This window comes from Carlito syrichta, unplaced genomic scaffold (assembly GCF_000164805.1).
Source record: "Carlito syrichta isolate Samal-C Ts95f unplaced genomic scaffold, Tarsius_syrichta-2.0.1 Scaffold316036, whole genome shotgun sequence".
In the NCBI taxonomy this organism is placed as follows: domain Eukaryota; kingdom Metazoa; phylum Chordata; class Mammalia; order Primates; family Tarsiidae; genus Carlito; species Carlito syrichta.
The window spans coordinates 700,513-716,189 of NW_007260132.1; the positions used below are offsets into that span (position 1 = coordinate 700,513).

The window sequence follows — 15,677 nt, forward strand, 5'->3', positions numbered from 1 at the left end:
CAGACTGACCCAATCTTGAATACTGGGCTTTGGTTCCCAGGACAGCATACATACGCCCATTTAATCCATAACTTGCAATCACATAGTTATGAGAAGTGAAGGTATTACAAGACCATGCAGAGCTTACAGGATGCACTATGTGCAAGGCACTGTTCTCAGCGCTTCACATGCCTTACTTGTTTGACCTTCCTCACAACACTCCTATCTAAGATAGATATTATTAGCTGCATTTCACAGGTGAGGAAACAAAAATCACAATAAAATTAAGCAATTACCCCAGGGTCACATAGCCAGCAGGCATTACTGACAAATGAACACAACAAGGTTTCTAAACAGCTTAAGTCCCCATTTTGGGTCACAAACCACTTTATTCCTGGCAACTTCTCTTTCCCTTTCAACTTCCTAAACAAGACAAAGCGGGTTCTCCAAGGCCCCACATCTCAGAACTGATACAGTGCCTACTAAGCGGCACCATTTCAGGTCACCACTCCTTCTTTTCGAGAGTATTAGTTTCCCTTCTTCTCCTACTTTCTATTATTGCCTTTACTTCCAAACAAGAATTTCCTTTTTCCTTGGACCACCACAAAACAGAATAAGTTCTCTCAGCTTTATAAAGAAAGTCTCCTATTCCTAAAGCAAAAGTACAGCTTGCACTTCAGGCAATTTGGGAAGGCGAGAAATAAAAAGTCCATCTTCCCCCATAAAAACCATGTTTTAAAAGTTCATAATACTGGCCAGGTGCAGTGGCTCGTGCCTGTAATCCCAGCACTTTGGGAGGAAGAGGTGGGAAGACTGATTGAGCTCAGGAGTTCAAGACCAGCCTAGGCACCATACAAGACCTTGTCTCTACAAAAAATTTAAAAAATTAAAAATAAGCTAGGCATGGTGGTGTGCGCCCATATTCCAAGCTATACGGGAGGCTGAGGCAGGAGGGTCACTTGAACCTGGGAGATCAAGGCTGCAGTGAGCCATGAACATGCCACTGCATTCCAGCCTGGGTGACAGTGAGACCCTGATACACACAAAAAAATGAAAATAATAAAAATAAAAGACTATAATAAGTGAATATTTTTGTTACAGTATCAAGTAGGGAGAAAGCAGGATAGCAAACTATATATATAATATAGGCTAGTGTTAGGTCACAAATCCCAGTGTGTACCTGGCTTGTGATCTGGTGCCACACGAAAGATGAAAAGAATTGCACAGAAATTTATTTATTTAGAAAGTAAATGAGAGAGAGAGAGAGAGAGAAGATTCACCTGCCCACGGTAGGGGAGGGGGTCAAAGTTAAGTAAACATGGCAGCCATAGCTCAAAGAACACATGGCCTGGCCGGTGCTTAACAGAACAATGGCGACGGCTGGTTGAAGTCGAATGCCTTTAACACCTTCCCTTTGATGAGGGTAGGTCCTCGGTGACTGGGTGGGGGTCTACTTTGCAGCAGCATGGAGGGGACAGGTAAGCAAAGCAGGGCAGCAGGCAGATGGGTGGGTGAGTCACATGATGCTGCCATGTTGATGGGGTCTGAGGCAGGAAGGGCCGATTAGGTTAACTTGTTTACAAAACAGGCCGAGGGGTTAGAAAGCAATTGCCAATAGCGACCTCTGAGAAACAGAGCAAACTGAACCAGTAAAAAGAGTAAAGTGAACTGCTAGAGAAACATGACAGAAGTAGGAAGTGTTAAAACGGCTGCTCATTGGGTATACTGACTACATGGTATATCCTTTCATCTAGCCTACAGGAGTGAGAACAGAAAGGTATTGCTTTAAAAAGAAAATCACAAAACTATTAATTGAAGTGGTTACTGGGCAGTAGGATTATGAGTGATAGTTAAAATTTTTTCCACTGCTCTTTATTAAAAAATTAAGGCAAGCTGGGTACAGTGGCTCACACCTGTAATCCCATAACTTGGGAGGCTGAGGGGAGAGGACTGTCTGAACCCAGGGGTTCGAGATCAGCCTGGGCAACTTGGCAAGACCTCATCTCTGCAATACATCAAAAAAATTAGCCAGGTGTGGTGGCGTGTGCCTGTGGCTCCCGCCACTTAGAAGGCTGAGGCTGAAGGATCACTTGAGCCCAGCAGGTAGAGACTGTGGTGGCCATGAACAGGCTAATACACTCCAACCTGGGTGACAGTGAGACTCCCACTCAAAAAAAAAAAAAGAGATTCCTTTCTCTGATTACTGTCTTTCTTCTACCTATACTTTTAAGGAAAAATAAGAGTATAAAAGGAAACAAAAATTGCTGGATTGGGATTTCCTTCTACTTAGAGTATTTATGAAGAATCGGTGAAACTCCTTAATAATTAATCAATGCAAAAAGACAGAGGTAGAAAGGAAAGGGATAAAGCAGATTTTACTCTTCTCTCCTCACTTCTTTTTCTTGGTCATTGATTAGGTTATGGGATTATACCTGAAAGAACATCCGGTGGGTGGGGAACGCCCCTCACACACCCGACTGTGTATAAAAGACCAGTTGTAATTCCCATTAAATGGCTTCTGCACTAGACTGGGGTCCAGTCTCTTTCTTTCTTTCTCTCTCTCTCTCTCTCTCTTTCTCTCGTTCTTCTTCCCCCTAATCGCTGACACCTTCTCCACCTTTGGGGTACCCTGAGCCCAGCTGGAGCTGGACTCCGGCAAGTGGTGCCTATCCAGTCCAACTCAGCCTCATCAGTGACAGAGAATTAAAATCCTTCCAAGACATCCAATCCTTAAGAGATGATGCAGCTTCCAGACCAGCTCTACAGGAGACACTTAGGTATTAAGCACAGAAGAAAGAAGGAAAAGAATGCCCACACACTTTCCAAGAGAACACCAGAGCACAGAATCAACAGAGAATACAGCACAACAAGAACCTTTAAAACACACACCTACATCAACCCCAAAGCCAAAAGAAAACAAGCAAACAAAGAGAAAACTTTATAAGAACCTCATGACAGGGATAAACAATCACATTTCAATAATCAGCCTGAATGTGAATGGACTAAATGCACCACTGAAAAGACACAGAATGGCAAACTGGATAAGAAACTATGATTCAGTTATTTGCTGTATCCAGCAGACTCATCTCACTACAAGGGACCCACACAGACTCAAAAGTTAAAGGATGGAAAATGAGTTCCCAGGCAAATGAATCACAAAAGAAGGCAGGGGTTGCGATCTTAATATCAGACAAAACAACCTTTAAGCTATCAAAAATGCAAAAGGACACTACATAATGATAAAAGGTTCATTCCATCAACAAGAAATATCCATCCTAAACATTTATGCACCCAACACAGGAGCACCAGCATTTATAAAGCAACTACTAACTTAACTAAGAAAAGATATTGACTCTAATACTATTATAGCAGGGAACCTGAATACCCCACTAAACAGCCCCAGACAGATCATCAAAGCAAAAATTCAACAAGGAGATCCAGAATCTAAACTTGACACTCAACCAAGTGGACTTAATAGATACCTAGAGATTATTACACCCAACAACCACAGAATATACATTCTACTCATCACTACATGGAATGTACTCCATTGATCACATCCTTGGCCATGAATCAAGCATAAACAAATTCCATAAGGTTGAAACCTTGCCATGCACATTCTCAGACCACAGTGGAATAAAAATAAATATCAACACCAACATTTCCCAAAAGCCCACGAAGACATGGACACTAACAGAATGATGCTGAACAACGATGAGGTCAACATGGAAATCAAAGCAGAAATTAAAAGATTCATTAAGCCGGGCTCAGTGGCTCAGCCTGTCATCCCGCGCCTTTGGGAGGCTGAGGTGAGTGGATTGCCTGAGCCCATGGGTTCGAGACCCGCCTGGGCAGCGAGACCTCATCTATACAATAAATTAAAAAAAATCAGCCGGGCGTGGTAGCGCATGCCTGTAATCCCAGCTACTTGGAAGGCTGAGGCGGAAGGATTGCCGGAGTCCAGCAGGTCGAGGCTGCGGTGGCCGGGAGCGGCCACTGCACTCCAGTGTGGGCGACAGAGTGAGACTTCAACTCAAAAAAAAAAAAAAAAAGATTCATTAAAAATGAAAACGAAGAAATATCTTACCAAAACCTCTGGAATGCCATGAAATCAATTCTAAGAAGGCAATTTATACCTCTACGAGCACACAACAAGAAAATGGAAAGATTACAAGTGGAGAGCCTAACATCACCTAAGGGAGCTGGAAAGAGAAGACCACCAAAACCCCAACTTTAACAGAAGAATCCAAATCACCAAAATAAGAGCCCAAATACGGAACACAGACGACAAAAATATCACAGAAAACATCAACAAAACAAAACGCTCTTTGAAAGAACTAGCAAGATTGATGGACCCCTAGCCAGAATGAACAAGAAAGAGAGAAAAAAACCAAATAAACACAATCAGAAATACAAAAGATCAAATCACAACTGACCCTGAAGAAATACCAAAGATTATCAGAGATTACTATATATACCTATATGGAAACAAACTTGATAACCTAAATGAAATGGAGGACTTTTTGACATCACACAACCTCCCCAGGTTGAAACAAGAAGACATTGAAGCACTAAATAGACCAACAACAACCTAGGAAATTGACTCTGTCATACAAAAACTACCTACAAAAAAAAAAAAAAGCCCTGGACCAGATGGTTTTCCAGTAGAATTCTACAAAACATACAAAGAGGAGCTGATACCAATCCTACTGAAACGGAGAAAGACGGAATTCTCCTCAAATCATTTTACAAAGCTAACATCACACTGATACCCAAAAAGGGTAAAGATACAACAAAAAAGAGAACTCCAGGCCAATATCCCCCAAGGAACATAGATGCAAAAATCCTCAACAAGATTCTAGCAAATCGGATCCAAAAACTACATCTCAAAAATTATCCACCATGACCAAGTAGGCTTCATCTCCAGGATGCAGGGCGGGTTCAATATTTGCAAGACCATAAGTGTAATTAAATAAATCAACAGAGGTAAAAACAAGAATCACATGATTATCTCATTAGACGCAAAAAAAAAACTTTTGATAAAATCTAGTATTCCATCTTGATAAAAACCCTCAAATACTAAGGTACAGAAGAAACATATGTCAAAACAGTAAGTGCCATTTACGATAAACCCACAGCTAACATATTGCTAAATGGACAGAAACAGGAATCATTTCCCCTGAAAACTGGAACAAGACAAGGCTGCCCACTCTCACCCCTCTTGTTCAACACTGTGTTGGAAGTGTTAGCTAGGGAATTAGACAAGAGAAGGAAATCAGGGGTATCCAAATAGGAAAAGAGGAAGTCAAGTTATCCTTCTTTGCTGATGATGTGATCCTACACCTTCAAAATCCAAGAGAATCTGTCAAAAACCTGCTGACACGGATAAAGGACTTCGGCAAAGTCTCAGGGTACAAAATAAATGTGCAAAAGACAGCCGCATTCCTACACAACAACAACAAGCGGGCAGAGACCCAAATTAAAAGCACAACCCCATTCACAATAGCCACACAAAAAATGAAATACCTTGGCATCTTCCTAACCAGAGAAGTAAAAGACCTTTACAATGAGAACTACCAAACACTGCTCAAAGAAATCCAAGAAAACACAAACAAACGGAAAAATATTCCATGCTCATGGATAGGAAGAATCCACATTGTTAAGATGTCCACCCTACCAAAGACCATCTACAGATTCAATGAAATACCCATTAAGTTACCAACATCATTCTTCTCAAACCTGGAAATGACAATACCGAAATTCATATGTAAACATAAACAACCACAAATAGTCAAAAGAATCCTTGCAAAAGAAACAAAGCAGGAGATATCACACTTTCAGACGTCAAACTTTACTATAAGGCTACAAGTAATCAAAACAGCCTTATAACCATACTAGAACAGGCACACAGACCAATGGAACAGGACAGAGATTCCAAAAGCAAAGTCTCAATTCCTCAACCCACTCATCTTTTGACAAAGACTCCAACAACCACCACTGAGGAGAGGAGAATCTATGCAGTATATAGTGCTGGAAAAACTGGCTGACCACATGCAGAAGACTGAAAGAGGACCCCTACCTATCATCATACACAAAAATTAACTCTAAATGGATCAAAGATCTAAACGTAAAACCTCAAACTGTAAGAATCTTAGAAAACGCAGGAGACATCCTTATGGAAAATAGAACTGGCAACCAATTCCTATTCAGAACTCTAAATGTCCATACCTTTAAGAAATAAGATAGACAAGTGGGACCTCATCAAACTAATGAGCTTCTACAAAGCAAAAGAAACCATCAAGATTGCAGGGATGGGAATGGGAAACAATATGTGCCAACTCTATATCTGACAAAGGCCTAACATCTAGGATCTACAAAGAACTCAAACGCACTGAAAGAAAAAAACAAACAGCCTCTTTAAAAAATGGGCAAAAGACATGAACAGACAAGACACTTCTCAAAAGAAGATATACCGGAAGCCAACAGACACATGTAAAGGTGCTCAGCCTCACTCATCATCGGAGAAACACAAATCAAAACCACAATGAGATACCACCTAACCCCAGTATGAATGACCATTATTAATAAAACAAACAACAACGGATGCTGGAGAGGATTCAGAGAAAAAAGGAACGCTTCTACACTGCTGGTGGGAATGCTAACTAACACAACCTCTTTGGAAGACAGTGTGGCGATTTCCGAAAGAACCAGAAATTGACCTTCCATATGACCCAGCAATTCCCCTATTGGAAATATACCTGGAGGAACTCAAATTTTTCTAAAAAAGATACCTGCACAGATATGTTTATTGCAGCTCTATTCACAATAGCAAAAGCATGGAACCAACCATGCTGCCCATTGATGCTGGATGGGATAAAAAAAATGTACATGTACACAATGAAATATGGTGCAGCCATAAAGAAGGATAAACACATGGACTTCGCAGCAACTTGGATGGATTTAGACTCGATCATACTCAGTTACCTCTCAGAGAAACAAAAAACAGACTACCATATGCTTTCACTCAAAAGAGGACCTTGAACAATCATTATAATACTATAAGAAAGGGATTCGCAGTAGTAGGAAACTGTCAGGGGAGGAGGGTGGGATTGGCAGTTGAGGGAAACAGCTAGGGGAGGGAGGGGCATACCTCATCCACATGGGTACCTGCATAATCAACGTTTGTATATGTAACCCTGAATTGAACCCCACATCTTTATAATAAAAAAAAGAAAGATAAATACAAATTCCGTGGGTAAATAAAGGAAGAAAGGGTATTTCAAGCAAGATAGCATGTGCAAAGATACCAAGAAATAAAATAGCATGGTAAGTGAAATGTATATACAAGTCAACTGGAGATCTTGTTAAAATGCAAACTGATTCAGTAAATCTAGTGTGAAGTCTGAGATTCTGTATTGATATAAGCTGCCTAGTAATGTTCATGCTGCTGGTCCATGCTACTGGTTCTTGAACCACAGCTTAAGTGGCAAGGGGTTAGGACATCTATTAACAATTCTGTGTAACAGGAGCACATGGTGCAAAGGGGGTGACATCAGAACAGGAACCAACAGATGGTAAACTGACTACTAGAAGTATGTCAGTTTAACAGGAACCATTCTGCCTTAATAAGCAGTAACTTAGTTCTTAGGAATTAAAAAGTTTACATTAGCATCATGAAACTATAACAAGTAATTAAATAATGAGAAATACAAATGAAGTGTGAAGTAAGTCTAAGTTATACATAAATCAAACTGAAGAATTTTTACTTACAAAATCATCTTCACCTTCAGCTAAACCATAATTCGGCAACATAGCTCCCTCCATTGTGGTGCTCTTGAAAACGCCTTTAATTTTGCTGCCTATTCTGCTGATTCCAAATGATTCTCCTCTTTTCTGAGTGCTCCTGAATATTAAACAAAAATGTATCAAGTACATCTCAAATTATCACAACAATCTAGCTTACTGTAAGCAATCATAAAGGAAAAGAAAAATTGTTTTGAAAATGGTAAACTAAAGGTATAGCTCACATAATTTCTGGACTTTTCAGCCACAGACACAGTATCAACATCTCAGAAGCCAAAAATGGCAGAATATATAAAGTTTCAACTTGGGGTAGGAACAAATGGGGCAACATTTATTAATAAACATTTGAAATTTTTAAAAGATGAGAGCCCCCTAGTGGAATATAGTTCTTATTACCATATGTATTTTCAAATAACAATGTGTAAGATTTGTTCAAAACAGAACATCCACTTAGAATAACTGGACTGCTAAAATAACATAACGTGATACACAAAAAATGTAATACTATACTTCCTCATTACTTCATTTTCAGATGGAACCGTCAACAAAAAATTTGTCCTCTATGACTGACAAAAGGTCAAGCAAAATTCAACTTTATAATCATACAAATACTCAAAAGAAGAATGAGGTATAAAATATATCTTATTTAACTTCGAAGTAATAAGAAGATAAAATGCCAAACAGAAGGATTAGCAATGAGCATAAGGATAAAAGCAAATGTAGTTGAAGGAAGCAGCTTGCTCTGTCATAAACGTTAAATGTTGGTTTTGCAAATGTTTTCAAAAGTGAATCTCTAAAGCAGAAATAGGTGAAAAGCAACAAAATTAAAAAAGCTAACAATAGCAAAAAATGTCCTCAGTTAGCACCTACTGCCTACGGCAGATAAAACTGTAACTTTTATCCAATTTAAAATTTATGCTCACTATGTAATACTGCCCTTATAACAGATAGCCAAATACATATGACTTCTAAAAACTGAGAAAGTTTTATTTGAATGCTTTTAATCTACAGCTATTATTTCTATGAGAAAAATTTATCTACTGAAATAATACAATTACAGAAAGAAAAACTGATCAAGTTTCAAACATACAAAAGTATATATAGCAACATGTATTTTACACATATCTAAGAAGTAAATCAAATTGATTTTAAAGCTAGAAAAACACTAATAATAGTAAAAAAAAAAAAGTACTTAAGCTAGACTACTTTATCTATACAAGTATGCAACTAAGGTTTAAAATAAAACCAGAATTGTAGACACAATTCTTTCTGATAGAAGAAATGTTTTCAAAGTCAAATATAAAAATGCTGACTATCGTACAAAAAATTTACAAGTATAAAAAAAGTTAACTAAATATTATTAAAATCGCTATAATCTAAATAAATGATTCTAGTCTCTTGAATCTAGAGATTACAAAACAATTGGGGTTTTTGAAATATGAGATCTTTAAACTATCTCATTTGTGATTATGCCCGGAAATACAGAAACATCATTATACTTCTTACTTTAAAACAAAAAAAGAAAGCTTTGAGGCCAGGCACAGTAGCTCATGTCTGTCATCCCAGCACTCTGAGAGGCTGAGGCAGAAGAACTGCTTGTGGCTAGGAGTTAGGACCGACCTGAGCAACATACGGAGACCATGTCTCTACAAAAAATAAAAACAGCCTGCCATGGTAGCACATGTCTATAGTCGCTGCTATTCAGGAGGCTGAGGTGGAAGGATCATATGAGCACAGGTCAACGCTGCAGTGAGTTGCTATGATCTAAACACTGCATTAGTCTTGGAGACAGAGCGAGACCTTGTCTCTAAAAAAAAAAGGCTTTTTAAATGCTAATAATTCTAAAAATATTTTAGAAAAATCAATTACAACAACAAAAATGAGTCAACAGCCTTGAAAAGTGAGATATATGAGATACTGGCAAAATAAATAACAAAACTAACTTAAAAGTATTAGAACACTTCTATTTATGATATATTATGCTGTTTCAAAAAGGATATATTAGTCAAGGCATGGTGGCTCAAGCCTATAATCCCAGCACTTTGGGAGGCCAAGACAAGAGGACTGCCTGAGACCAGGGGTTCAAGACCAGACTGGGCAGCTTGGCGATACCTCATCTCTACAATAAATCCAAAAAAATTAGCTGGGCAGGGTAGCTCATGCCTGCAATTCCAGCTACTTGGAAGGCTGAGGCGGAAGGATTGACTGAGCCCAGAAGGTTGAGGCTGCGGTGGCCATGAGCATGCCACTACACTCCAGCCTGGGCGACAGAGTGAGACTCTGATTAAAAAAGTAATGGCTATATCTAGAATCAAAGTAGAGATTCATTTTTAAAAGATTATCCTAAATAACTGATATAAAGGCAGTAATAGCATAGTGTTTCATTTTTTGACCTTTTTAGTTAAACTTAGGTTGTTTGGAGTATACTTTCTAAAATTATACAGATAATTAATACTGAAAAGGATCACATGCTCAAGACTTACCGAAAATCATCCAAACTTAGGCTACCTCTGCAATAATAGATATGTGAAATTATATAAGGACAGGAGAGAGAGAAAGCCCAGATCTCAAACAAATTTCACTTTAGAACACAAAACAAAATTTAAAGGCTTTAAAAGTTACACAAGTGTATAGCATTCATCTTTGCTAAAGGAAGAAATCCTTACAAATAACATGATAAATTCTACTTGATTCTCAAGTATGATAGAAAATTTGATAAAAATTCTTGAAAAGACATTCAAATGAAAGAAGAGGCACGTGGACTGGGCAAAGAATGCTATTTTAAATAGCACGAATATGATTTTTGTCCTATGGTTAAAGTTTTCACATTCTTCCTTTTATACTATCTAAAAAACTGCCATTTAAAAAAAACTTATCTACTTCTCTCTGTACCATGTCTCCAATTTATTTATATAGTTCTAGATACTTGCTCAAACTGGAAGGTGTTGAGAACAATGGAAATATTCTGTAGATTTATACACCTGATGTCTGGGTCAGTTTTGTACATATAACATTGCAAAGACAAGTAAGAACATTCTATCAAGTCCAGTTTACTGATGGGTAAAACTTCTCTCTTCTGCTACCCTTCCTTAGCTTCTCAACTGTACACTTACAATTCCAGGGAGCCAGATGGAAAAGGGAGAAAAACTCTTCTGTTTTTGTACCCAGTAAGTGCTCTAACGAAAAGTTTTTCCTCGCGGGGGAAGGGACACTCTCTCTAAAATTACCTGCGGATTTCACTGACGCATGAAGTCCCCAGTCTCTAGTACAGCAGATAATCGAGAACTCATACGTATTAATCACGAGATTAACCAAACCATGGCATGCATCTTGTTAAACTTTTCTAAAAGAATTTCAGGCATTTTGGGTTACTGTATATAGTACAGTTCTATGATTCATTAGTGAAATGCCTTGTCCATTCATATAACAACGGAATCACACATTCATTCAAAAAAAAAACCTAATAAAGATAATGATGCTATCACAGAATAATTAACATAAGTTCAAAAACAAAACACAGAACCCACCTGTTGAATTTTGAATTGCGTGTTGGTGATTCTGCACCTCTTAAAAGTTGTCTGAAATACTTGAAGACAATGAATAATAATTATGATTTTTTAAGTCATATTTTTTAAATCTTTTTTTAATATAATTTTTAAAATTAAATTTGAATTTGAATTTACCCACTTTCCGGTTTCTTTTAAAAAGTTATTTAAATCAAGTGAATATAAGCACAAACAGGGTAAGAATGAAAATATTGCAAATGGGCTGGGCACTGTGGCTCAGTCTGTAATCCCAGCACTTTGGGAAGCCGAGGCAAGTGGATTGCCTGAGCCCGCAGGTTTGAGACCAGCCCGGGGAACGTGGCCAGACCTCATCTCTACAACAAATAAAAAAAACATTAGCCGCGTGCGGTAGTTCCAGCTACTTGGAAGGTTGAAGCAGCAGGATCACCGGAGCCCAGCAAGTCAAGGCTGGGGTGGCCGTGAGCATGACACAACATTTCAGCCTGGGTGACAGCATGAGACTCCAATTCAAAAAAAAAAAAAAAAGAAAAAGAAATATTGCAAATGGAGATGATTTCCACAGGTCTGTAAATAATGTGGATACTCAAAAAGAATGAAATTTATGCAAAGTCACTTAGGCATATGGCAAATAAGGCAGACCAGTTTTGTCCCAATCTACCTAGTCACTTAAATACAAACATGGTTTGGGTACTGAGAATTATTTTTACAATTAATGTTTAATCTCCATTTAGTTACACAGTGGAAAAGAATATTCACTTTCTTAACGTTTGGTTTTGTATTTATTTTATTTGAATCACTCATCTGATGATATCAGAGCCACTATTAAATTTTGCATAAAAATTCTCAAACAAGGTTAACAATTTAACTCACCTCATCACTGTGGCAGAACATAGGGGTAAATACATTCTCCAAGAGAGAAAGAACGTGTTCATATGCTTCGAAAAGGCACCTCATAGTTTGAAGCTTCACAACATCAATGTATGGGCCTTCGGCAACTATTAAAAAAATTATATTGCAGAAATTATTTATAAATAGCATAAATGTGTTATATACTAGTTTAAAATTTATTATAGACAGTGAAAGGACATATAAACATTATCTTTTTATTTTATTTTTTTGAGTCGGAGTCTCACTCTGCCCACCCAGGCTGAAGTGCAGTGTATGCTCAGGACCACCGCAGTCTCAACCTGGTGGGCTCGGGTGATCCCTCTGCCTCAGCCTTCCAAGTAGCTGGAACCACAGGTGTGCGCCACCACACCCAGCTAATTTTTTGATTTATTGTAGAAACGAGGTCTTGCCATGCTGCCCAGGCTGGTCTCGAACCCGTAAGCTCAGGCAATCCTCTTGCCTCCGCCTCCCAAAGTGCTGGGATTACAGGCTTGAGCCACCATGTCCAGCAATACAAACATTATTAACATAAAACTATGTTTTACAGAAACTCCACCATAAGAAATACTAGCATGAGAAATTAGAACAAGCAAGCTCTAGTTCTGACAAATATCAGTTATGTAAACTGTGAATACATTTCTTCCTCAAAACTTTCATCTCATTTGCAAAATAAGATAATAGCTGCCCTTGTACCTCACACAGCTGTTGTAAGAATAGTGAATACTTGAGAAAACTCTGAAAACAGTAAGAGTTCATTGTCATCATCTTTCACTTACTTCTTTGAATCTCTTCTACAATGAAGGGATCAAATCTAATTTTGTCAATACTTTCATCCAAACAGTATGTTTTATAAATCTTCTGCAACTCTTCATGAAGAGATAGCATTTCATCATTTGATAACTCTGGTCGCAAAATTCTATCATTAAATTCCTCTAACAAATGAGGGAAAGAATAAGAAAAAAATGTTATCTTAATAAAATTATTCCTTCCTACTCCCATTCTAACTGTAGCCAATATTAAAAACAGCAATTAAAAGCAATCTAATTTATCATTTTAAGTTTTTAATAAATATTTAAAAGTAAAATAACTACCAAAAGGGAAACAGTCAATCTTTCCCCTCCAAGCAAGACAGAGTCTCATTCTGTATGTAGCCCAGGCAGTAGTGCAATGGTACGATCAATCCTCAAGCTCCTAGACTCAAGTGATCTTCTCATCTCAGCTTCCTGAGCAGCTGGGACTAAATGTACAACCACAACGACTAATTTTTTTATTTTTTGTAGAGATTTGGTGTCAGTATGTTGCCCTGGCTGGTCTCGAACACCTGGGCTCAAGTGATGCTCCCACCTCAGTTGCCCAAAATATTGGGATGACAGGTATGAGCTACTACGTCTGGCCCCAATTTTTATATATTAATAAAAAATATGTGAATACATAAATAGCAATACTACTTTGCTCTTTATGTAAATATGTATTTCCATAACTATTACAACTATTTCCATAACTATTTCATCTACTGTTATTTATGTAAATACGAAATATGTATGTATTTATATAAATACATAGATAGCAATACAATTTAGAATACTTAACACATTTCTAAGTTTCTTTACAGCACATATTGAATTAATTTCTTATATTGAAGATCTTTTAATATTTTGAAACCTTATTTACTAAATAAAAATAAAATATAAGAGTTTTTTTAGTTCCAATCAATGTTTTTAAACAATATTTCTATCCATTATGGAGGCTGCAGATTAGTGGCAGAACTAAGACTCTGAACACATAAGTAGTTTTTCTATTAGAGACAGTCGCATAAGGATAGCCAAAATATTGACTGATTTTTTCTTTAATTCCAGGAGGCGTTAATAAGAAGTTTACCACTTAATTCTTAATTATTCAAACTGAAACACAAAAAAGGGGGGGAGGAAGCAGTTTAAAAAACTGGAAAAGAGCATACAAGATCTGTGGGATGCCAGGCGTGGAGACTCATGCCTATAATCCTAGCACTTTGGGAAGCCAAGGTGAGAGGACCGCCTGAGCCCAGGGGTTCAAGACCAGCCTGGGCAACTTGGCAAGACCATGTCTCTACAATACATCAAAAAAAAAAAAATTAGCCAGTCATGATGGCATGTGCCTGTACTTTCAGCTACTTGGAAGGCTGAGGTGGAAGGATCATCTGAGCCCAGCAGGTTGAGGCTGCAGTAGCCATGAGTGTGCCACTGCACTCCAGCCTGGGCAACAGAGTGAGATTCCAGCTCAAAAAAAAAAAAAAAAAAAATTAGCTGGAGTTGGTGGCATGTGCCTGGAAGGCTGAGCTGGACGGATCACCTGAGCCCAGCAGGCCAAGGCTGCGGTGGTCGTGAGCCTACCATTGTACTCCAGCCTGGGTGACAGAGTGAGCCTCCTACTTAAAAAAAAAAAAAAACTACAAAATATAAAAATTTTGAAGCTGGGCTCGGTGGCTCAGCCTGTAATCCCGCACCTTTGGGAGGCTGAAATAAGTGGATTGCCTCAGCCCACAGGTTCGAGACCCGCCTGGGCAACTTGGCGAGACCTCTCCACAATAAATCAAAAATTAGCCGGGCGTGGTAGCGCATGCCTGTAGTTCCAGCGACTTGGAAGGCTGAGGCGGAAGGATTGCCGGAGCCCAGCGGGTTGAGGCTGTGGTGGCCGGGAGTAGCCACTGCACTCCAGTCTGGGTAACAGAGTGAGACTCCAACTCAAAAAAAAAAAAAAAAAAAAAAGGAAATTCAGCTACAGCAATCCACAGAAGTAAATTATAACTTTAAATGCCTATATTGCAAAAGAAGAAAAGTATGCATATTAATCATTTACTCTTTAACCTTAAGAAAAATTACAAACTAAACTCTATATAGAAGAGATAAAATAATACACATATAAACAGAAAATCAAAAATTTTACATCTGATAAAAATCTAGCAATGTAGATTTTTCAAAAAGAAAATAAATCACTAGTTCAGAGGGGACATCTTTACAGCGTCATAATAAAAGAACATTAGGAGAAATCTGAAGACAATAGCTTACTAAATTACTCAAAAAAACTCAATGTCCTATAATTTTTAAAAACTCCCAAACTAGGAACAAAAGGAAGTTTTCTCAATCTGATCAAGGAAATCTACACAAAGAAACTCAGACTTACACTTAATGTAACAAAAACAAATGATTTCTTGACCAGGAACAAAGCAAGAATGTGCGCTCTTACCACTTCAATGTAACATTGTGGTAAAGGTTCTAGCCATTAAAATAGTCAATTAAAATAAATAAGAGGCATAAACATTATGAAGGAAAGAGCAAAATTGGCTGGGCTTGGTGGCTCATCCTGTAATCTCAGCACTTTGGGAGGCCGAGGCAAGTGGATTGCCTGAGCCCATGGGTTCGAGACCCACACAGGCAACTTGGTGAGACCTCGTCTCTACAATAAAAAAAAAAAATTAGCTGGGCATGGTAGCACATGCCTGTA

At 38.2% G+C, this 15,677-nt stretch overlaps 1 protein-coding gene across 12 annotated transcripts in view; it reads right to left on the reverse strand.

Annotated features, from left to right (window-relative positions):
- The window catches only part of SNX14 (sorting nexin 14), an 81,074-nt gene that overhangs the window by 36,063 nt on the left and 29,334 nt on the right, over positions 1-15,677 (reverse strand). For 8 of the 12 annotated variants that reach the window (XM_021706819.1, XM_021706817.1, XM_008073718.2 and 5 more), the window contains 5 exons: positions 12,974-13,129; positions 12,180-12,304; positions 11,310-11,368; positions 10,266-10,292; positions 7,750-7,882 (listed from right to left, as the gene is read on the reverse strand). In XM_021706819.1, the coding sequence (XP_021562494.1) occupies positions 7,750-7,882; positions 10,266-10,292; positions 11,310-11,368; positions 12,180-12,304; positions 12,974-13,129 (500 nt within the window). The remainder of the gene's footprint in view (positions 1-7,749; positions 7,883-10,265; positions 10,293-11,309; positions 11,369-12,179; positions 12,305-12,973; positions 13,130-15,677) is intronic. The other 4 variants (XM_021706822.1, XM_021706818.1, XM_021706821.1 and 1 more) reach the window with 1 other exon arrangement.